The sequence below is a fragment of the Macrosteles quadrilineatus genome, unplaced genomic scaffold (assembly GCF_028750875.1).
Source record: "Macrosteles quadrilineatus isolate MER2022 unplaced genomic scaffold, UCM_ALF_1.0 Scaffold_1__1_contigs__length_201487025, whole genome shotgun sequence".
Lineage (NCBI taxonomy): Eukaryota > Metazoa > Arthropoda > Insecta > Hemiptera > Cicadellidae > Macrosteles > Macrosteles quadrilineatus.
The window spans coordinates 64534849-64557694 of NW_026542594.1; the positions used below are offsets into that span (position 1 = coordinate 64534849).

The 22846-nt window shown below is 35.2% G+C and overlaps 1 protein-coding gene across 3 annotated transcripts; it reads right to left on the reverse strand.

Annotated features, from left to right (window-relative positions):
- Positions 1–17: 17 nt before the first annotated feature.
- Positions 18–19232, reverse strand: LOC128983390 (uroporphyrinogen-III synthase-like). 3 transcript variants are annotated; one of them, XM_054402656.1, is made up of 5 exons: positions 18721–19232; positions 16840–16941; positions 7498–7719; positions 3708–3964; positions 18–1356 (listed from the first exon to the last, which is right to left on the reverse strand). In XM_054402656.1, the coding sequence occupies exons 1-5, from the start codon at positions 18908–18910 to the stop codon at positions 1240–1242; spliced, it is 888 nt and encodes a 295-aa protein (XP_054258631.1). In that variant the 5' UTR covers positions 18911–19232; the 3' UTR covers positions 18–1239. The 3 variants fall into 3 exon arrangements, with proteins under 3 accessions (XP_054258631.1, XP_054258630.1, XP_054258632.1); XM_054402655.1 differs by having other exon boundaries at positions 16840–17043; XM_054402657.1 differs by lacking the exon at positions 7498–7719 and having other exon boundaries at positions 16840–17043; positions 18721–19226.
- Positions 19233–22846: the final 3614 nt, after the last annotated feature.

Sequence of the window (22846 nt, forward strand, 5' to 3'; positions counted from 1 at the left end):
TTAAGTGTATTTCAGTTAGCATATTTGTGTGAACTGAACCAGATAGTATATGTATTTTTGGTAAGAAAAATATAGACTAATTAAAGTTAAAATCTATCTGGGAAGAGCCAAAAGGAACCTTAAACTTGGCTCAGTTATGAAATAAGGATGAATATTTTCTCTGTCTGTCGAATGCTCGTGCTTTATTCTTGCAATAAACCTGATATTTTTTTAATATCTGTACAAAACAATGGTATATAGCGGATTTTAAAAATCACTCGAGATTGTGATGCACAACTATAGGAAAAGGAGAAGTGAATTTTTAATATAATGCCCCAAAAAATTATCAAAAATTATAATGATGTGACATGTAGAGTGTTACATGTCACATGTTGTAAAAGCATTTAATACTTTTTTTTTTTTGCAAAACAAATACTACTGGCAAGATTTACTGATTTGTAAAAGTATCTAATAATAAACTTTTAACACACCCTTATCAATGTAACAAAAAAGAAAGATAAATCATAAAAATCTATAAAACTAATCAACTAAAGTCAGCATTATTAAGTAAAGAAAAAAAAAAACATTGGTTACTGACTTATAAGCCACATTTACACAGGAGTTTGCAAATTTTGAGTAAAGTTTGGAGCAAAAGCTCACACCAGTTCAAAGAACTTTTGTTTTTTGATTAAATCATTCTGACGTTTTTAGCAGTTTTTCAGTATTTACAACAATTATTTTGTTTCCACAAGGAGTTGTTACATTATTTTGTTTACACCACACTACACTGTTTTAACAAACATCCCACGCAAGGGTTTAATCCAGAAATTAGCTGTTTGCCACCAACTTAATCAAAAGGGGGTTCATTACATACTACTGTACTGTAATGAGTTTGGACACCAACCAGCTGATTATATATGGCTATGAGTGGTTTAAACAAACACATAACCTCTCTTAGAGGTTATGAGTGATTGTTAGTCCTTTAGTCGTGAAAATATAAGGAATTGTATAGAGTTTTTATTGTTAATTTCGCTTAGAGTAATATGGCGCAAAATATTGTAGGCCAGTCACTCACCCAAAATGTGTTTACCGGACTCGTATGGTAATCCAGCACCCAACTTTGTCTGGAAGGTAATGACAACACTCTTCCTGTAAACCCTTTTTTTATAGGACTATTAACGTAATATACTATTACAGCAAGTTTGAAACATATTGCTGTTGTGTAGGCCTACTCTGGTGTAAAAGCGGTAGCTACTTGAGTCATGATGAGGCTATAGACTGAGCCAGGCACTGTGGGGTGAGTTTGTCAGCTGTACAATGCACAGTCAGCTGATATGACTGTAGAGCTGCAGCTGTGGTAGGTCCTATAGAAACCCACTGTAAAATAAATCAGACAAATAATTTATGCATTCAAGTTCTTCAACTAACCATCATTAAGTAGATTCATACAGTGTTAGGTATAATGTAATAATTAATAACGAGGGGGCCCGTTTGCAAATTGCACATTTTAATTGTGTTTAAAACTGGTTTCTGAAGCAAAATGAATAATGCAGTACATAGGGAATAAAACTACTACCGGTAATGTACTGGCTTAAATTAAATTTGTTTAGTTTGACATCCACAGTGAATAATTTACCTACCTCAATCAAGTTACAATAAAATAATATATAGTAGGATAGCTAAAATCAATCATTCATAAACGGTTTTGTCCCTTGTGTACATTCTGACTGTGGTTTACAAAACGCAAGAGGGCAAAGCCCTACAGGAAATTACCTTTTTAGTGACCATTCTTTCTCTGCTAGGTCATAAGCGTTCAAATGACACATCAGTTGGTAAAGGGGTGTAACAGTGAAACCCCTTATTGTATTAAGTACGGTATATAGATAGTTCAAATTATATAAAGTAATATACCAACTGACTCTTGAATACTGAAGTGCATACATCTCATCCATGAGCCACTCAAGAGTGTGCAATGTTTTGTTTACATTAGGTAAGTCAGACTTGGTTGGTGTAATTCAAAATATGTCATTAATTTACATCAGTACACTCTTTTTGAGGCTCAATTACACTATGTCAATTTTGCTTCTAAAACTGATCACAATTTTTAACATGGTGATGGAATGTCTAGTTCCCTAAATTGTCAAAGGTAATACCAGGGCCGGTTCTTGGAATTTTTCAGAGTCAAGCGAACACCCGAATCAGCGCCACATAGAACTCTCCCACCCCCATGAACATAACTTAATCCTATATGTGAAAATTTTTTCCCCAAACATTTTGGGTAGAACCTTTTTATAAGTTTAGGTTAGAAGAATACTTGTAATAAAAGAATTTTTTCAACTACTGTTTATTATTCACAAAAATTTAACACTTTTGCACTTTTACTCATCATATACACTTTAGCAAAACCCAAAGTCAACAATTTATTTCTACATGTGAAATCAATTTTTTCAGGATAACTTGGATACAATACAAGTTTTTATAAAGCCTATTGCAATGAAAAACAGGTGTAGGGTAGATGACAAGAGAGGAATTTTTAATTGAATACATTAAACATTTAGAAAACATGAAAAACCAAATTTAAGTATTACCTTGACAAAAAGAATACAGAATGTTCAATTTGAACAGTTCAAAAGTTCTTACCAGTTAAAAATTAACTCTCCTAGCTTTGATAATGGAAAATTCTTTAATTGCTGAGTCGGTATCAATCTGGTTCAGAACATCATTTTCTATTGCCATTAGTGATAAGCCAACCAAGTGCTCCTGCAAGATCGTAGACCTTATACATCTTGATGAGTTTTAACTTGGAGAATGACCGTTCACCGGTCGCCACAGAAACCGGCAAAGTTAGAAGAATCCTTAAACTTACAAAAATGTTAGGGAAAGTACGTAGCCATTGGTTGTAATGTAGCCTAAGGCTTCTGCTGGTAAACCTGCCTTTGAGTCGAACATCCGGGAAAAAAACTTCAAGCTCTTTGAAGAGGTCATTGCCACCAATATCTTGTTCTTCTCCGTCACTAAGAATAGTTTCTAAGAGTTGACATGCTGATCGCGCAACTTTGCACTTTCCCAGTCTTTTAGGGAACCAACTGCATACAAAAACTCAAACCCCTTGCTGGGTTCTTCTATTAGGTGGAATCTTTCTTTCAAAGACGCTATTGCTGTATCTAAAATAACAAAAAATAAGTTAACTTTGAACGACGTCTTCTCGTCCTGTACAGGCTATCAGTATAAAGTATCATCACTTTCATAGGAGAATTGTTTTTTACTTGTCTCGGTCGTACTTTCATTTCTTTAGCATCTCTTAGGTCGCGATAATCTCGAGCATGAGTCATGAAATAAACCCACAGGCACCACGCTGTACGCTGTGTCAGCTCACTACAAATCGAAACTGTAAATCAATGCCTTGAGTTGAAGTGCTGTACAAGTATACACATTTTTTCAAGTGCTATTGGTACAAACAGAATAAATGCCTTTGGTGTGGTGCTTTGAATACTTGAAACCAGAGCAAAAAAAAACAAAATTAAGTTGTTCACTTTTCAGTAAAGTTGTTTACAAAATTTAGAAAATTGTGCCCCGTTGGCGCCATATGCGAACGCGTAGTTCGCGTATGGGTTAAACCGGCCCTGGGTAATACTTGCATTATGCCATATAGAGTGATTCATTTCAAAGTATCAGTCCCAAAAAATCATGAAACTTCTTATAGAACACAATCAAGGCATCTGAATTACCTTGATTTTATCCAAGTCGATGTTTAATTTTTTCAATATAGGGTACGAGTAATGTATTCCTGAAGGACTAAAGAACGCCATATGAGTGGGTACAGTCTCAGCCAGAGCTGAACACAGAAGAGACTCTAGCTGGGGGTGAGGTACAGTCTCATACACCTCCACAGCCTCTGTACTCACTCCCCCCTCGGCCAGTAGCTTCTCTAGAGTGTCCATCTTCAGGTTGCCACAGGGCAGCAGCAACGGCTTACTGGGGGCACCTGCAGTCATCAGACAGATGAGACAGACATACTATGGGAGGAAACACACTAAAACAGGGACTACGAGACTGGCTGGTGGAACGACCTTATTCGATCAAAAAATTCTTTAATTTATACTTATAAAAGACAAATACCACTCACTTACTGATCACTGTATCTCAAAAAACTGCAAGCCGTAACAACTCAGAAATTGGCATGGAGGTTCCAATCAACCTCTAGGTGTGCAATAAGAAGCGTTTAAAATCAAGAAATTCCATCAGGGCTCTGCCCCAGTGGTTTTTTAAGTTCTCATGTTATCTTTATGGAGAAAAGATTTGTTTACATTTGAACACATGAGTACTTTTGAATCTGCACTATTAATTAAGGGAACAGCTGGTTATATTTTATCACACAAAATGAAAATATTTACATTAGCCCATTTTTGTGGCTTGAAAAAGTGTTTTACTACAAAACACATTTTTAATAGTAATGCCGGCTCCGGACATACACCATTCCCAAAGCACAAAATATTTTATGTTTGGCGACCTAGTTGTCTTGCTATTTGCCGAGTAACGAGTAGACGTCTACACACATGTGTTGTTTTCTGTGCAACCGTTAGTTTCGGGAATAGCAAATATATTCTTTCACTCTGATGTGTGCAAAAATACCGTCAATGAAAGGGAAAACACAAGCATAAATGTAGCTGCTTGCCACATTGGCGTCGCCAGCATCAGAACTTTGAGGGGGACAAGGGCGTGTCCTTCCGGGGGGTTTGCAAACGGGGGGTCCGGGGGCACTCCCCCGGAAAAATGTTTGAAAATACTGCCTCTGAAAACACTGTTTTAAGCATGGATTTAAAGAAAATACATAGTATTTCCTCTCAAAAAAATGTCTATATAATTAATATTTGTAACTATTTTGTCATATAAAAACATGTGTAAAGTTGTTACGTGACAAAAACAAAACACTGAGAGAGGTTAGGTAAAACCTTGTAAAACTTAGGTCGAAACAAAGCAACATACAGCACAGCTGCAAACGAGTGCAGAGACCAGAGAGGAAGAAAACATAGAGGAAACACAAAGAGGACGAAATTGCTCGCCTTTATGCCATTCAATTACTATATAACGTTGGATTGTTATTTTTATGATTATAATACCGTAGGCACACTTATTTATTCTAATAGTTATAACGGATTAAGAGGACCTTAATGATATGTGAAATCTTTGTCAGTTTGACGTACATTAAGTAAAGGAAATTTTTTGAAAAATTGTGATCTTAAAATGATGTTTGAACACAAATATTTAAACCCACAATCTTTCATTTTACAAGCAGGATTTTTATTGAAAACAATTGTTTTTGGCCTCAAAACATATTTAAGCATATAATTAAAACTGATACTAAATAAAATGTTTACACAGGTATTAGGTAAAAACGTATTTTCAGGTTTAATATGCTTTATTTAACACACACACACTCATATTACATTATAAACATTAACTTTTCTTTATTTCATTATTTACTATCCTTGATGGAACCAAAAACGTTTCTCCTAGTTTCGCATTTTGAAATGAACAGTTTTGCAACCCGTTTTTTGTCCACCTTGTCTAATACGTCTTTGTGGACGTAACCAAGAGCAACGTGATTCAATCTTTTTTGAGTCATGGTGGATCTGAGGTACGTCTTCAGTTTTCGCAGAGCACTAAAGCTTCGCTCTGCTTCACAACTTGAAGCTGGACACACAAGCATTAACCTCACCAGAACTTCAACATTGGAGAATAGCTCCCTCACCTCTTTCGTCATAGAGGTCAGAACGTCCTTGGCGTCTTTTAAATTCAGCACCTTGTTTCTTAGGTGGAAAAGCTCAAGTTCTGACTTCAACGTTTGAACGTTGATTTCCGGATATGGCGCTAGCACACTGACATCATAACCGTCTCTTCTTAGCAGGACTTTCTCGAGCTGAATCTGTTTTTTCATACCAGCCTGTTCAAGTATGCGAGTTTTGAGACCATGTACAGCCGTGTCAATGACTTCAAAGTACTCCCGTCTGAAATGTTCTTCTGTTGAAGTAAACTCGTAGCCGTAGTCATTAGCATTTCCCTCAGATATCTTTTTAGGCACTTTCTTTCGTCTTGGGAGCCTTAATTCTTCTAGGCCTAGCTCAGCTATGGACTTGGCACACTCTTCGTAGACAGAAGAAAACTGCTGGTTGGTTCTGAGGTTTTGCAGACCATCAACAATGAGTTTAACAGATTCATATAATCCAACCACTGTTTTCTTCTCACCTTGAAAACTTTTGTTCAGTAGTTCCAAAAGTTCAACAACTTTTCTACCCATAATCAGGCCTAAGTACGTGTTCCCATCTTCAAACACACTCAACAAACCACTGGCTCCTTCGTACTTACGTTCTGTGAGTTCATTCAAAGTTTTCAAAATTAATGGATACTTTTGCAAAATTTCATTGATTTGCCCTTTCCGGTATATCCATCTTGTGGGACACAGAGGTTTTATTTTTGCAATATTACTGACTGGACCTTGAGCTGCATCTTCAACTATATGTTTGTATTCATCTTTAGCTTTTGTGTTCGAAAACAATACTCCTAACTGATGAGCCCAATCCATTGCGTTTTTGACGGTTCTTGAAGTCTCACAGCTTGCTTTCATTACTAGATTGACACAGTGAGCACCACAGTGAATGTAGTCAGCAAGTGGTTGTTTCTCTATTATTACCGACTGAGTTCCTTTATGGATACCACTCATGTTACCAGCTCCATCGTAAGTTTGCCCACGAAGATTGGACAAAGGGAGCTCCAATCTAAGCAACACGTCAAAAATAAGAGCTGCTATATCTTTTCCACAGGTATTTGCCGATTCATAAAAGCCTAAAAAACTTTCATGAGGTTCGAGATCAGCATCAGCCCACCTGACACAAACACTGACCTGTTCATTGCCAGCAATATCTCGCGTCCCATCACAAATGACAGAGTACATCAAAGGGTTGCTTAATTTAATGCTCTGAACTATACTGGATATGATTTCATTTCCCAATATCTGTATGATTTCGTTTTGTATAGTAGGGTGAGTATAGGTAATATCTTTTTCTAGCCACCGTTTCAAAGACGGCTTGTCCTCACAGCGAACCTTCAATAGTTCCATTAGATTTCCTTCATCATTTTTGTGTCCTCTTACTGCCATACCTTGTCTAACGAGATACTTTACACTACTTATTATAGTCATAAGAGATTCTGAAGCAAGTTTTTGTTGTTCGAGTTTAACATGTGAGAGTTGTGACTCAATAGGTGCTTGTAACTGAGAGTAGCTTAAAACAGCTTGGCAATGAGCATCACTCGTTTGGTGGTTTCCAAACTTTTCAATAGCTTTTTTCCAGTTACTGAACCCTTTTTCACTAAAAGCCTTATCTGCTTTGGTAGCCAGCGTTTTTGCTGGGCACAACTGAGCATATCTTGTACAGTAAAAACAGCTTACCCCTTCAGCTCCAGCCACATGTAGCCAAGGAAATCTCTCATACCAACTGGTCTGAAATTTCAGCACTCTACCTGAAAGTTTTTGCACCGGAAAATCCCCTGGTAGAATTTGAGGCTGATGAGGAGAAGTGTGACGAATAGAGCAGTCAACTGATGCCACTACGTCTTGGTTGTTTCCTCCATCTTGCCGTGCTGATGGAGAGCAAACAAACGATGATACAGCTCCAGAATTTGATGGCGACAATATTTTCTTCTGTTCAGGTGTAAAATCGTGATCTTCGTCAGTTTCTTGATCTATAACAAAGTTACATTTTTAATAAGACTTCCGAACTACCTGTTAGAATAACAAATGACACCAAGATCACTTTTAAAATATTGTCTTCTGATTTAGGCCTACTTTTGGTAGGCCTATAATTTTTTTTAATTCTAATTCCGTAACATGAAATCAATAACTATCTACGGAAAAATTCTTGTTATCTTTTACAAAAATATATAATACTGTATTTACTTACCATTGTCCTTTTTTTGTTTTTAAAAAAATGATAACAAATTTCGTTGTCCTTCTGCTCGTTTCATTTTTCATTTGTCAAGAACCAGTTCAACGTACATACTTCCAAAAAGTTTAAATTAAAAGAACTGTATAACCGATACTACACATAAAACACACGAGGAGAAAAAGGTTAACTTAACGTACATCTAAATACTGTAGTATCAACAACTGCCGACTGAAACGCGAGAAGAAGAAGCAACGTCTAGACAAGCGTCTAGGGATCCAGTGCAACTCGAGGATCGTGGATCGGTACAGCCCCCCACCGCTGCACAACGTCGTACGCTTCCGATTCATACAGCGGAGCGAGCACCTTGCTTGCTGGCAGGGATCGATCAGGTGAACACGCATTCTGTATGATTTTTATAATTCCTTTTAAAATTTGCGACAGGGGGGACAAAACTGACTTTTCAAATATTGGGGGGGACGCGTCCCCCATGTCCCCTATGGCGGCGACGCCCGTGGCTTGCCAAATAGACAAACACCTATCCACACTACTCCTGTGTTCGGTGCTTGGTGAATGTCTGGAGCCGCCTTTAAATGAAGACATTGGACATTAGACATTATTTATTTGCACATAACATTCTTTTAGATGTGATAACATATAGAACAGGTACATTGTCAAAATTGAGCCTAGACTAGAAAAATACAAAGTAACAGGAAAAAGATACCTAGCCAAATAATGTTAATACAGTAGTTAAACAAATTAAAAAACAAAAAATTAACTCAAGGGATGGTTATAAAATTCTTCTATTTTATAAAACGCACGTTCAAGGAGTCCATTTTTCAATGTTTCTTGAAACTTGTTTGAACTCATTATTTTATAATATACCGGTAGTTTATTATACATTTTTAAACCTGCATACAAAGGACTTTTTTCAAATTAGGTCAAACGGTGATTTGGTAATCTGAAAAATTGTTTCGTTTCTTGTACTATAGTTGTGTGTGAATTTGAATGAATCCGGGAGGTTATTTTTTATATTGTGTATGTAATTTAATAATTCAAATATGTATACCGGTAGTCCTGTGAGTGTTTGGATTTTTAACCCTTTGAGTGCCAACGTCCGGGGAACCGGACGTTTTTAAAACGAGCCAAAAGTGCCGACGTCCGGCCGACCGGACGTTTTTAGAACGAGCCAAAAGTGCCAACGTCCGGCTGACCGGACGTTTCGTAATGATCGAACAGCTGTTATAACAACCGAACGGATACTCGGATTCTTTTAACCCATATATTAACATTGAGTCGAAAGTTACTAGATGCGATACATCGATTTTCGTTGGTCGAAATATCGAAAATTCGATTTTTACGAAATTTTAACCTAAAAACCGCCAGATCGCGCTCGGCACTTTTAGCGCGACCTTCGGGAAAAATCATCGGCATTTTTTGAGCGTTACTTTTATTTCTCGCCTGGCACTCTAAGGGTTAAATTTTGAAAATGTAATTTACAAGGACTTCTGGGGTGGGAGTTAGTCATAAATCGGATAATTCTTTTCTGAAGTCTGAAAATAGTTTTTGCATCAGTTGCCTGTCCCCACAAAATCACACCATACCTCAAGATGGATTCTACATAGGCATGATAAACCATTTTAAGTACTTCAATGGTGACACATTCTCTCAAGTGGACAAATACAGATGATGCAGATCTATTTTTTTTCTTTATAACATCTATATGCACCTTCCAGTTAATATGTTCATTTAGATGAATGCCTAGGAATTTATTTGAATGGACTAAATTGGAAAAACTATTTAATTCTCTTTCACTTCTGGCTGAAAATTTGATAATTTGGGTTTTATCCACATTGAGTTTAAAGCAATTAATTATTTTAAACCAATTTTCCATTTCTTTCATAACTTCTGTGAGAGATGTAAGAAGCTCTTCTCTATTATTTTCTTTAATGATTGCAGTAGTATCGTCAGCAAACAGAATCAGATCTCTATTAATAGCTTTAGGGAGGTCATTTATGTAAATTAAAAAGAAAAGGGGACCTAAAATGGAGCCTTGAAGCACCCCAAGCTTTATACATTTCCAATGTGAGAAATGCCTGGTTCCTCCATCAGAAATTACAGTTCTTTGTTTCCGATCTGAAAGGTATGATCTAATTAGGGAAAGACAACTTCCTGAAATTCCATAGTCATGTAGTTTTTGTAGCAAAAGCGAATGATCGACACAATCAAAGGCCTTGGACAGATCACAGAAGACACCAGCTGCATTCCTTGACCCATCCAAAGCCTCCGATACCTCATTAATAAAGTGTACAAGAGCTGTATTTGTTCCAAGGTTTTTCTTGAAACCAAATTGATTTTGATAAAACAGATTATTATGTTCAAAGAAACAAACTAATTGGTTATTTATAACTTTTTCAAAGACTTTAGAAAAATTGCTTAAAACTGATATTGGACTTTAATTGTTGATATCTGACCTAGAGCCTTTTTTGAAAATTTGAGTTATTTGTGAGTATTTAAGTTTGTCTGGGAAAATTTCATTTGTTAAACACTGATTTATGATAATAATTAAGGGTTCAGAAATTAAATTTACAGCAGTAGTCCAGTCGGCAGGTAGAAAAAAACAGGCGTTAAATTGAAAAAGGTCGGAAGTTAATGAAACTTGTGGATGTTGTTCAGGGATGATAAATCAACATTTTCCCAAGTTTTGGACCTCGAGGACCCTGTGGAAAAAAGATGGTGGGGGAAAAACTTCAAAATTTTGGACACTTTTTTGCTTTTTTCGTTTTTTCTCAATATTTTTTTTCCCTTACTTCCTACCGAAAAAGCATACATTACACTTTTGTAGAGCATTAAATTTCCTACAATTCTACAGTTCAGACATGTTTGTACAATAATTTGTTCCTGAGCAATATTTTTATTTTAATGTATTTAAAAAAAAAAATCACCAAATTATGAAAAAAAAACTGATTTCTTACATATTTTTTCTGTTGCACGCAAATTATCACTACATTTTGTAGTAATTATGGTTCCAAGTTATAAGCACCATATTTGGATACACCCTCCCCCACCATACTACCCACCCTTTCCAAACCCAACCCCAATTCTCAAATACTAATTTTGTTCTCCGATAAAAACCAACCATATTCAGATCTTTTTGGTATTGATATTAGTTACTCTTCGCAGCTGAGGTGTTATCGAAACCACCTGCTGTGTGGAGGAAAGGAGCAGAAACTTGGAGAGTAGAGGACACTGGGATATGTGCCTCTTTCACTTTTTATGAAGATATACGTTATTTGTATTAGTTCCTAATGTTGTCAAGAGAATAAGTGTGTCTACATTTTGAACAGTATTGACGACACTGTCGAATTCGCTAGCCTTGGATATGGCGGTGTTGACGATAATCACGTCGGCGTCCTTATATGCTTGTAGGAGTTTTGTTCCACACCACTTTATGTAACCTCTAATTACGTTATCAATTATCAATTATCAATTATCAATTATTTAAGATGGGGACGCCACTATGTGCGTATTTTAACCCAAATATGAGTGAAGGATGAGTGTAGGATGAGTGGCGCGATCTTGTAGTCTTGTTAGTGACTAAGGCCGACATGTTCCTTAGACACAGCTGTTAATTAATAGCCCATACAGCTAATGGCAACTAAGGGACCTACAGTTTATAGTGGAATCCGAACCACATTTTTCCTTGTAATTTACGAATTGGTCTAATTATCAGGATAGTACTGCGGATAGTCGTAGTACTCACTAGTGCGGACGTTAATCCACACCAGTGAGCATCGCATCCACATATATTTATTTATGTTATATTTACTGTTAACAAGGTTTACTTTTTCTATAGGAGTGAAGAGTGAGTACATTACAGACTTTGTTCCCTTGCACATTCCTTCCTCGATAAAGCTTGATATGGGTAAGGGGGCGAGTTCAAACTTAAAGACCTTATTTATATATTACTCAAATATTTTTGCAACGCAGACACGCTGGAAAAGAGTGAGAGGATAGACAGTGAGTTTTTTACCAGAAATTTTCAACAAGCATGAAACAGAAGTGAGAATCACCACCTCGTCCATCCGTTTGAGTTTCAATTCTTCAACATTTTTATCCATTATTTTCTTCATGCATGATATGCTTATCTCTCGTGCGAAGTGGCAGTTAACGTCAACATGACCAATGATTCCTGTGCTCAATGAAACTATCTCCTGGGAATTGGGGATGTTCAGTGAACCTTTCGAGCAGTTTATCAATGGCCATGTTGTCTCACACTACACGGGTTGGTCTCATGTCTAAATGTTGCTCAGATGATGTCTCTTAGCAAAAATCAGCGAACAATTCTACTTGGTCACAAATGCTTTGAAGACACAGCGTGCCTAATGTACATCTAGAAAGCACAGAATCGCTTACTCCGCGTCCACCAGTGAGTCCTCCATAGCTCTTCATAGCCCACGTGAGGAGCATATCTGGTAGACTACCAACCAAACGAGACTAAAACCAATATATAACTTCAAGCAACACAGTGCGGCAACACGACAGAGTATATGAGACAAAAATTACTAATTAGTGAGCAAAGATTAGTGAAGACAGAAAAGAAACTTTGCAGACTGATGGATGTTTTGATGATAGTGTTTAACAACATATTAATCATTGTAATTGTGAAATATCCTATAATACATAGAAATGTAATATTGTGGTAGTGTGAAACCAGGGTGTAGAAAGCCATCTTGATCAGCTGAGTGCGGGGTGGGTGAGGTATGGGAGTATCCGGATATGGTGCTTATAACCTGGAACGATAATTACTACAAAATTTAGTAATAATTTGCGTGCAACAGAAAAAATAAGTAGAAAATCTGGCTTTTTGCATATTTTGGTGTATTTTTAAAAATATATAAAAATACTATTGCTCAGTGACAAATTATCGTACAAACATGTTTGAACTGTAGAGTTGTAGGAAATTTAGCACTCTACAAAAGTGTAATGTATGCTTTTTCGGTAGGAAGTAAGGGAAAAAAGTTATTGAGAAAAAAGCAAAAAAGTGTCAAAAATTTTAAATTTTTTCTCCCACTATCTTTTTTCCACAGGGTTCTCGAGGTCCAAAACTTAGGAAAATGTTGATTTATCATCCCTGAACAACATCCCCAAGTTTCATTAACTTCCGACCTTTTTCCATCTAAAACTACCTGCTGACTGGACTACAGCTTTAATTAATTTGATTGGTACTTCATCCCAACCCACAGAAGTTTTGTTTTTTAGGGAAAGAATATTTTTTTTCACTTCGCCCTTCCTTACTAATCTGCTGCAGATTACAGAATGAAATTCCTTCATCTCTACAATAGTCTCGAACAGATTCATGAACTCCTTGCACGGTGGCCTTTGGTACATTAATGTTCAAAGCTGTTTCGGCAAAGAAATAAGTGTTAAATATTCTAGTTATATCCTGAGGATTACATATATCTTTGTCATTATTTATTAAAAATAATTTGCCATCAGTTTTGTTTTTTACGTGACCAAGTTCTTTATTAACAACTTGCCAAGCAGCTTTAGACTTATTTTCAGACTATTCTATGTAGTCACCATTTGCAGTTATTTTTGCCTTCTTTACTACTTTTTTAAAGATTTTTTTGTACTGTTTTACATACATTAAAAACTGTCTATCTTGATTATACTTAGCTTGCAAGTGGAGTTCCCAATTCTTTACACTAGATATTTTAATGAATAAAAAAACAAGATGTATAGGCCCTACTCAGGTTGAACATTTAGCTTTTTAATTTAAATTTTCTTGAGCGAAGCCACGATGGGTTTGTTAGTCTCTTAAAAAGATAAGACCAGAAAATACTTGTAAAGCAAGAAATCTAAAGAAACATGACACCATTGTATTTGTTAAAGAAATTACTAATACAGAATTTTGTCTATTGTTCACAGTAAGAGTGTAGTCACTATTTATTGGTGGCTTGGGAATTAATGTTTCCACTACCGTGATAATTCTTAAACTTCAATGCAACACTGATTCAACATTAAATCAATAACTACCTAACCGCTTATTAACTAAGTTTAAATTACTCCTAAAAAATTCAATGCATAATCTAAAAAATCTAGATTATATAGCTTCACAGGATGACAGATAAAACTAGGATATAGCAGGGCATTTACGTTTAGGTAGGCCCATTGAAAGGTCGTAATGTTTTTTTATTTTGTGTCTATCTTCTACTCCTTTAGCATTTCAAAATTTTTTTTGTTAGGGAACAGTGCAAACCCTGGTCATGTTACGATCTAATGCCCTTTTAGTGAATTTCGCTATGGGGAACTAGCTATTAACATAGGGGGCATGGTAAGACCTGCCCAGCGCCCAGGGCTGATTTAACTTTTCGTTTTGATATCCCCAGAAGCTAAAAACACTAGCTTTTTGTTCTAATTTGTATATATATATAGATTTTTATACGTGTGTGTGTGTGTGTGTGTGTGTGTGTGTGTGTGTCCATGAATGCGATAACTCATAGAAATTTTGGTCTGATTTTAATAAAATTTGGCTGAAGAAGAAGAATATGTTTATTATGTTTATTATCTGGAGTAGGGCAGGATAAACTTGCGAAGGAATAAACTTCACGACCAGCAAGATCGGGTCATGTGAACAGGATATTATAAAGTTTTCAAATGTTCAAAAATTGATATTTTCAAATTTTTAACCTTAAAACATGGAAATGCATGATTTTTAATACAACCATTGCATAGAACTTAAAAAATAAATAATTTTGTAGATTGAAGCGTTGTAAAATTAAATGCTACAGAGAAAATTAAAAAAAATATACATTTGATTGTCATGTTTATTATCTTACTAATATTATAAATGTGAAAGTTATTTGTGTGTTTGTTTGTTTGAAGTTCAATCACGCATTAACTACTGGACGGATTGGGCTGATATTTGGCATGATAATGGCTTACATTCCCGATTAACATATAGGCATATTCTTATCTCAAAAATCCTTTAGGGCTCCACCCCAGTGGCTCTGTAGTTCCCCATGTTAACCAGAACCTTATGAGTATTCATGATATTTAAAGGGAATAAACAAATTTAGTCAGCTGTTTCAAATAAAAAGGTTTGTTCTATGATATGCAAAAGCATTAAAAGGTTATAAGATTTACCAACAGGGTGCAGCACTATTTTTTTGCATCTATGAAAACAGCTAATATAATTTGAACTAAGCAGACACAAAAAACTGTGATACGCAATGAGAACTGTCAAAGAAGGATTGATTACAGTTATGTTTATTTTTTTAATTTCATGAATAATTTGTGATGCAAATTATTAATCATTTTTTTTAGTGGTAGAACATTATGGCTATGGTAGATGTGTAATACTATAGTATACCTTAAATTTTAAGAAGCGAATGTTATCAAACTGTGTCCTTCCCTATTGCAAACAGAATGCTTGAGCATAGCTGCAATAAACATTTTATACTTAAATGCCAACCTCATACGAAGGACGGGTACTCTGCTAGTTATTAATAAAAAGAAAACTGTTTGGATTTGCTTGTTTTATAAATAGGCTTATATGTTAATCAAACTTGTCAAAATTATTCATTTCATCCTAAGGGAACATTTGGACAAAAACAACTTTTTACTTTCATCGTAGCAGCAAAACTAAATAGTCATTAAATTTGTAATATTTAAAATGGGTAATAAATATGTTTTATTTATGGACATATTTAATTAACAATCCCATTAGGCAAATTGAAATTCGCTTAGTCTGCAGATTTGCTACAGCTGGGGGACTTGTTAAAGAGCATTGATTGATCAATGACAAATTACATCTTGGTTTGAAAACTATCTCTCTTGGATTCTTACCAGCAACTGAATGATTAGTTAACCACCAAGTTTTAACACTGATTCATGTAGGGGCCTACCCAAAGTAGATCTATATATTGTGTGTTTGAAATGTTCCAAATGTACATTGCCATTTAGAATGCTATAGGGCTTACATTTTCAATCAACATTAATATTATTGTTTACAAAATAGGCCTATATATCAAAGGATAAAAATCAGGGTAAAAACATTTTTTTCAATATACCTAGAGAAATACAGAAGAGAAACAGAGATCTTTAAACAAATAGATATTTTTACAAATAGATCTATATACCTGGCTGCAACACGCTTTACATTTGTAATAATACATTTTAGGGGACTAATAAATTGACAAAGTGGACTAAACTTGGGCATAATGTGACTTTTATAGAAAACTAGCTGGTCCGACAGACGTCGTCCTGTCCTAATGTGGTTTTATGTCAAATGCTCGTTCATTTTTAAGATGAGCTAATTTGCATCGGTCAATCACGTATACAACGATGTCACGTCATGGTTGAAGTTCGTTTGCTACGCTTACTCACCTTTAGGTTGCAGCTCGTTCGCTGCGCTCACTTGCCTTCTGGTTTAGCTCGTTTGCTACGCTAACTCGCCTCCAGGGTGAAGTTCGTTCGCTACGCTCACTCACCTTTTAGTAGCAAATTAGCTGTTGTCATACATTTAAAGAAATAATAGTGATGCACCCTGTAGGTTAACCTTTTAACTTTTTAATGCTATTGAACATCACATAATCAAATTGTTTAGTTGAACCAGCTGTTAAGATTCTTTAATTCCATTTAAATATAAGTACTCATAAGGTTAACATGGGAAACTCCTTTTGACGGATCTGCACCAAACTTCACACAAACCATCCTTGAATAATGCTTAATAATGCCTGAAAGTTTCATTACAATCTGTCGAGCGGTTTCGGAGTCCATAACGTTCAAATATATACAAAATTCCTCTTTTATATATAGATTTACCTATAAAAATGGAGTTGGTGGAAAGGGTGTTAGAGTAGGACTAAACATGATCAAGACACTATGCACTTCTAGAATTTCTGTAATTACTTACTGCTTAATATGATAGGTGCCAGGTTTACTCCATTTCCAGTGCAACTTCCTTGTGTATTGATTTGTAGGCATTCGTTTGCCAAGCAGGCTGTGGTTTCACCCACTGAAAAATTATTTAGGTCATGCCATTCTTTTCGTAAGTTGTCAGGAGTTCTAATTGCGTTAATCACAGCTCGTACACATCTTGGACTGGTAAAAATAAGACCTAGAATAGTTGTAGAATTAGGCCTATGGAAACTGCCAGCGAGGAAGTTTGCATTGTTAACTGTATGACACTGTAAGTCCAGGATCTGAAGGGGGTTGTGTATGCATGGAATGCCTGACACAATTTTACTTCTGATTCTTTTTACAGGCACTTTAGTGATCATGAAAACGCAAGTTGTTGCCTCCTAGCGTGGTCGACATCCCCGAGGGAGGGTGGGAATGTGGTGGGGTTTACTAAAACACTTAACAACTCAAGAACGGTTTTCGATAGAACATTGCAACAAGCACCAATTTAGAGGACTCATAAAAATATGGCCTTCAAAAAAGGTTATCATGTTCAAATTCGTATCTTGGTTGGTTTTTTAAGGGAATTTCCCATATAGGGAATAAGTTAAGCGTGATAAATCCCCATCAGTAAAAAGGTAGGTAATATAAATCCAGGTAAAATGAGACAAACTTTCTCTGTAACAGTACATCGTCATTAAACATACGATCCGTACCTAATAATTTAAAATGATCATAAAAAATTGTAATAAAAATTATAAATCCCATGTGTAGGCTAGGCTATAAACAATTACATATGGGCACTGGGCAGTGCCATAGTCTATCTGCAGAACCGACACTTCTAATTTTTTTTATGTAATCGCTTGAATTTCTATAAGTAGGCCTAGGCCTGTTTTTATTTTTTTATTACAAAATAAGTTTCAAAACTGGTTTATGCTTAGTATTGAATATTATTGCTTCAGCATAAAATAATATGCTACTGTGGAACCTTGATAAGAAGAACCTTGATAATAAGTAGGAACAAGTACAGTAACTTAAAAATTTTCAAATACCCTTGAATTTATTTCCCCCCAAAACACAATATGTTATTGAAAACCTCAATAAGAAACCAACCTTGATAAAAAGTCTTATTTAATAATCTTAATGAGAGTCTTGTTATCTAGGTTCTACTAGTATTACCTAATAAAAAAACCAACCAAGATACAAATTCAAACATTAGGGTACCGTATAACTTTTCTTGAAGGTCATATTTTTGTGAGTAATTTGGCATTTGTTTCAATGTTCTATCTAAAATGGTTCTCTAGTTATAAGCGTAATAGTAAAGGGCGCCCCCGCCATTCCCACTCTCCCTTGGGGATGTCAACCACGCGGGGGGACAACAACATGTGTTTTCATGTTCACTATAGTGCCTATAACAACCAGATATAAAATTGTGTCAGGCTTTAAAACATGCATAGGCCTACTCAACCCCCTTCAGATCCTGGACTAGTAATATTTAATCTTGCTACTGATCATAAGATACTACCTACAGAGTGTTTAAAGTCTTACATTCATCTCGCAACACAAGGGAGTTATGAAATAAGTTAGTCCCTTTCGGCTGACACACTAGGCCCGGCCTAACTTATTAACAGAGAGATAGATTTAGACAAATGAAATGTTTTGGTTAGAGCTATTGACAATAAATTATAGATCTGTAAAAATGTGGAACTACCTATCTTATTATGATTCCTAACTATTAATCTGTTAAGATATAGGCTAAGTAAGTCCCAAACCAAGTAAAATCTCAGGATGAAACCAAGTCTATTAGGTATAATAATACATAGGCCTAGCCCAAATTATTTGCAGTAGGCTAGTCTATATGTAAAAGTGAGAAGAAATGGCCAAACTTACTTACCAGAGAATTGTTCTGGATGGTTGAGTTTTTCATTTAATAATGCTAAGTTTTTAAATGAAAAATCCAATACAGGTATAGTTTTTGTGAAGATACCTCGCTTTTCTAATTCCTCAGTATAAGTATCTTTATCATTAGAGCTCACTTCGGTTGTGGATCGAAAAATAAAAACTGTTTTTCCTGAATCCTTCATATTAAGCTCAATATAGTAAAATAAAATATCACAATTGGCGTAGACTAATTATTCTATAATAAGATCTTTCCAATATGCTATGCTTGTATTATAAAAAGTATTGAAAGTGAGGTTAATGTTTGTTTATTTGTTTGACAATTCAAAGTTCCGTGTCCGTCGTCTGCTTTTTGCTGTTTTATTTACGTCAAATAAGCATCATAAATGCTTAAACATGAAGCTATGTAGGTCAATAACATTATTTCATTACTCAGAGGTGGTTCTAGAGAACGTGGACACCTTGATCTTGTTGTTACATCGTGCATGGATAAAACATGCTCCTTTAGTGGATTTCTCATCCTTATGGAACAGCTGCAGCAAATTTTAATGTTAGCTCTGTCCGGTGCACTGTAGGGATTCCCTATCTGTTCCATAGGGATCGTGTTTTGTTTACAATTTGTTTCTTGTTCTTGTTATACTTATATCAGTCATTTAAAACCAAACAGGCAAAAGGAAATTCGCTTAGTCTGTAGCACTGTAGGTTTGCTGTGGACAGGGTATTTTTGTTTTAAATTGGAACCATTTAAAAACAAGTTCTTTTTGATTGGTTTTATTTAAATAACACAATAAAATAGGCTGTTTGTTAGCGTCCACGCCATCAGTTTACAGTCGGCCGCAGCGTCGCCGCTTCTGATTGGTTTACACCACAATTCCTCTGTGACCGCTGCAAATAGCTTGCGGCTACTCGCCAGGCCTGTACTGTACTGTCACCATACGTCATAGCAACCTAGGTCTATATGGCAAAAATAACGAGTCAAGTAATAAAAAAATACTTGTTATATTTTGTAAAAAAATACTCTCCTTGCTTGCAGAATGAGTACGCTTTTTAGTAAGTTGTTAGCCAACTAAAACGACCTCGTTCAATAAGCAAGTGATATGTTTAAACTTAAACTTCTCTAGAGTTAGTTTAATTTGACTATGTTTTGGTATCACTGAGTATGAAAGACGTGGGTTAGTGTCATATACATATCATATCACTCATACCAAAACAACTGAATGCAGAGAGTGCTATAAGCTTTTTGTAAAATGTATTATAATTAAATAATTGTATTTTGTTACAGATATAACTTATTATATAATATATTTTAGATTGGTTTTAGTTTGTACAAGAATTATCAATTTGAAATTTGTTTGTGTAATAACACACATGTTCACTGTGTGTCGAAATGACCATGGTGAGTTTGGATTTAATATGTTCAGCCTTTATTGAGTTATCTGATTACATAGTTTGCATAAGGGCCGATCTCAAAGAGCTTCGCTCGCTTCGTTCAGTTGTTTAATTTTACAGATTATTACCATTGACTATACACAAAGTCAATGGTAATACTGATTAATTACACAGATTATTAATTATATATATTATGTGCAACATCTCCCTCAATTTACCCAACACACTTTTCTCTTTATGACTGTGATTTGGGACATTCAAAATCGGAGTTTAGTTCTGTTACGTGTTAACAAGGCCACACTCCTTGGTGTTAACATTTCTATCTTTCAGACCATATTTCAAATAAACTAATTTGTAATATACTCTCAATACATCAAATTTAGGTTGCGCTAAACTAGAACACACATTTAATAAAACCAGAGAAATTCCAAAAGCAATTATCTAATTAATGATTAATAACTGCTTAAAGCTAATTAATTAGCTCATGGCTATTACTTGCGTGCTTTCTTCTGGAGCCAGCAGGTTTGATAATCCAACAAAGAGGGCTGTACAGTATTCTGTTCTGGACTTGCTGATTTGCGGCGTGTTCTAGTAAATCGATAAAATCTACTATCATTGAAAACACATGACTTTAATTTAAGGGTACAATATTGGCTTTACTCAGTAAAAGGAGCGGAGAAGTGTTTTCTAATTAATCTAGTAGCAAATCTTCATATTTAAGCTTTCTAATGTGTGAACGTATTAGTAAAATTACTGTTTTATAAATTCACTTTTATTACTTCACACTAAGTGTACTTCATGCTTAAAGAAAAAAATTCTGATTGAGCAGTTAAAATTAAAATTAAATAAATAAATAAAATACATAACATTTGTAAAGATACAATGTATTTACATGCGGTTAAGAGTCATTCCAAAGGCTACCTGCTGTCAGGAAGCAACTAATTATTAGCCCAACATGGTAAATGGGTCAATAATCGATTCTTCTCGGAACTTAACTGACATTATCCTTCGGATTTTAAGGTGATAACATTAGCCATTCTGCTTTTAAATACAAATAATCCAGAAAGATAAAATAACTAGGTAGAATATGAATTTATCCAGAACTGTACACAAAGCGACCACGTAGACTATCAGAGTTAATACTTGCCAGGTTGGTATAAAGCTGCCATTAACAAGTGTTCAATCACAGTCAAAGTTACGATACAATAACTAGGTAGAATATGAATTTATCCAGTACTGTACACAAAGCGTCCTCGTACACTATCAGAGTTAATACTTGCCAGGTTGGTATAAAGCTGCCATTAACAAGTGTTCAATCACAGTCAAGTTACGATACAATAACTGGGTAGAATATGAATTTATCCAGTACTGTACACAAAGCGTCCTCGTAAACTATCAGAGTTAATACTTGCCAGGTTCGGTATAAAGCTGCCATAAACAAGTGTTCAATCACAGTCAAGTTACGATACAATAACTGGGTAGAATATGAATTTATCCAGTACTGTACACAAAGCGTCCTCGTAAACTATCAGAGTTAACAGTTAATACTTGCCAGGTTCGGTATAAAGCTGCCATAAACAAGTGTTCAATCACAGTCAAGCTACGATGGTAGTAAACCTTCCGTTCCGAATACACATCTAAATATAGACAAGTCTCGTACAATATCCGTCACTATAGAATGTGGTGAAGTTAAACAATCAATTAAATCTGTACTTAGTTTATAAATATTGTAATCCAAATTTCATTTTACTTGCCTTGCTTGAATCGGGATTGTTAATAAATGGTTATCTATTTAAATAAAGCATGTTTTCTCACAATTTACGATTACTTATAAAACAGTTTTTATTTATTCAAACCTTAATTTGTAAAATTTATTTGGTAAATACTAGCGCATTATTCCTACTTCAAAAGCGTTATTACCAAAAACGTTACTACCAAAAAATAACTAGGCTATTATTGAATTTGTAAAGTATAAATATATAATCCAAGGTAACTACATTTTAAACGAATACAATATTACGCATCTGAATACAGTGGAGCTGATCACACGGTCACAGAATCTAATTAAACTTGAATTAGTAATGAAATGACGGCTGTGACGAGCTGACGAGCAATACCTGTGTTTAATAATGAACTACTGCAATATTGGACGAGGACACTGCGATAGTGCAATGCATAGTTTGAACTGTTCAATTTGAAAATCACTTACGAATAATAATATACTTCACTGAGTGACATGATGAATTTCGCAGCGCGTCACAAAATGAATCAGTAAAATGAACGCCAATGAATAAACGATCAATGTTATTGTAGTGTTAGGTAGGCTCCAATACGCCGTTTCAAAAATGTAAAAATATATAAAACGTAATATCTTATCTTATCTTATCTTACTAATATTATAAATCTGAAAGTTTGTGAGTTTGTGTGTATGTTTGTGTGTATGTTTGTGTGTGTGTTTGTGTGTGTGTTTGTTGCTCAATCACGCATAAACTACTGGACGGATTGGGCTGAAATTTGGCATGATGATAGCTCACATTCCCGATTAACATTAAAGCATATTCTTATCTCAAAGACCCTTTCGGGCTCCGCCCCAGTGGCTCTGTAGTTTCCCATGTTAATCTTATGATTTTTCATATTTAAAAGGAATTAATGAATCTTAACAGCTGTCTCAATTAAACAAGTTGGTTCTGTTCTATGATGTTCAACAGCATAAAAGTTACAAGGATTACCAA

Coding starts and splice junctions, on each gene's coding strand:
- LOC128983390 (XM_054402655.1), bottom strand. CDS start 18,910: ATGAAGGATTCAGGAAAAACAGTTTTTATTTTTCGATCCACAACCGAA. Junction 7,720..16,839: donor GGCACCTATCATATTAAGCA/GTAAGTAATTAC, acceptor ACTTTGTTATAG/ATCAAGAAACTGACGAAGAT. Junction 3,965..7,497: donor TCCGGTGCAAAAACTTTCAG/GTAGAGTGCTGA, acceptor TGATGACTGCAG/GTGCCCCCAGTAAGCCGTTG.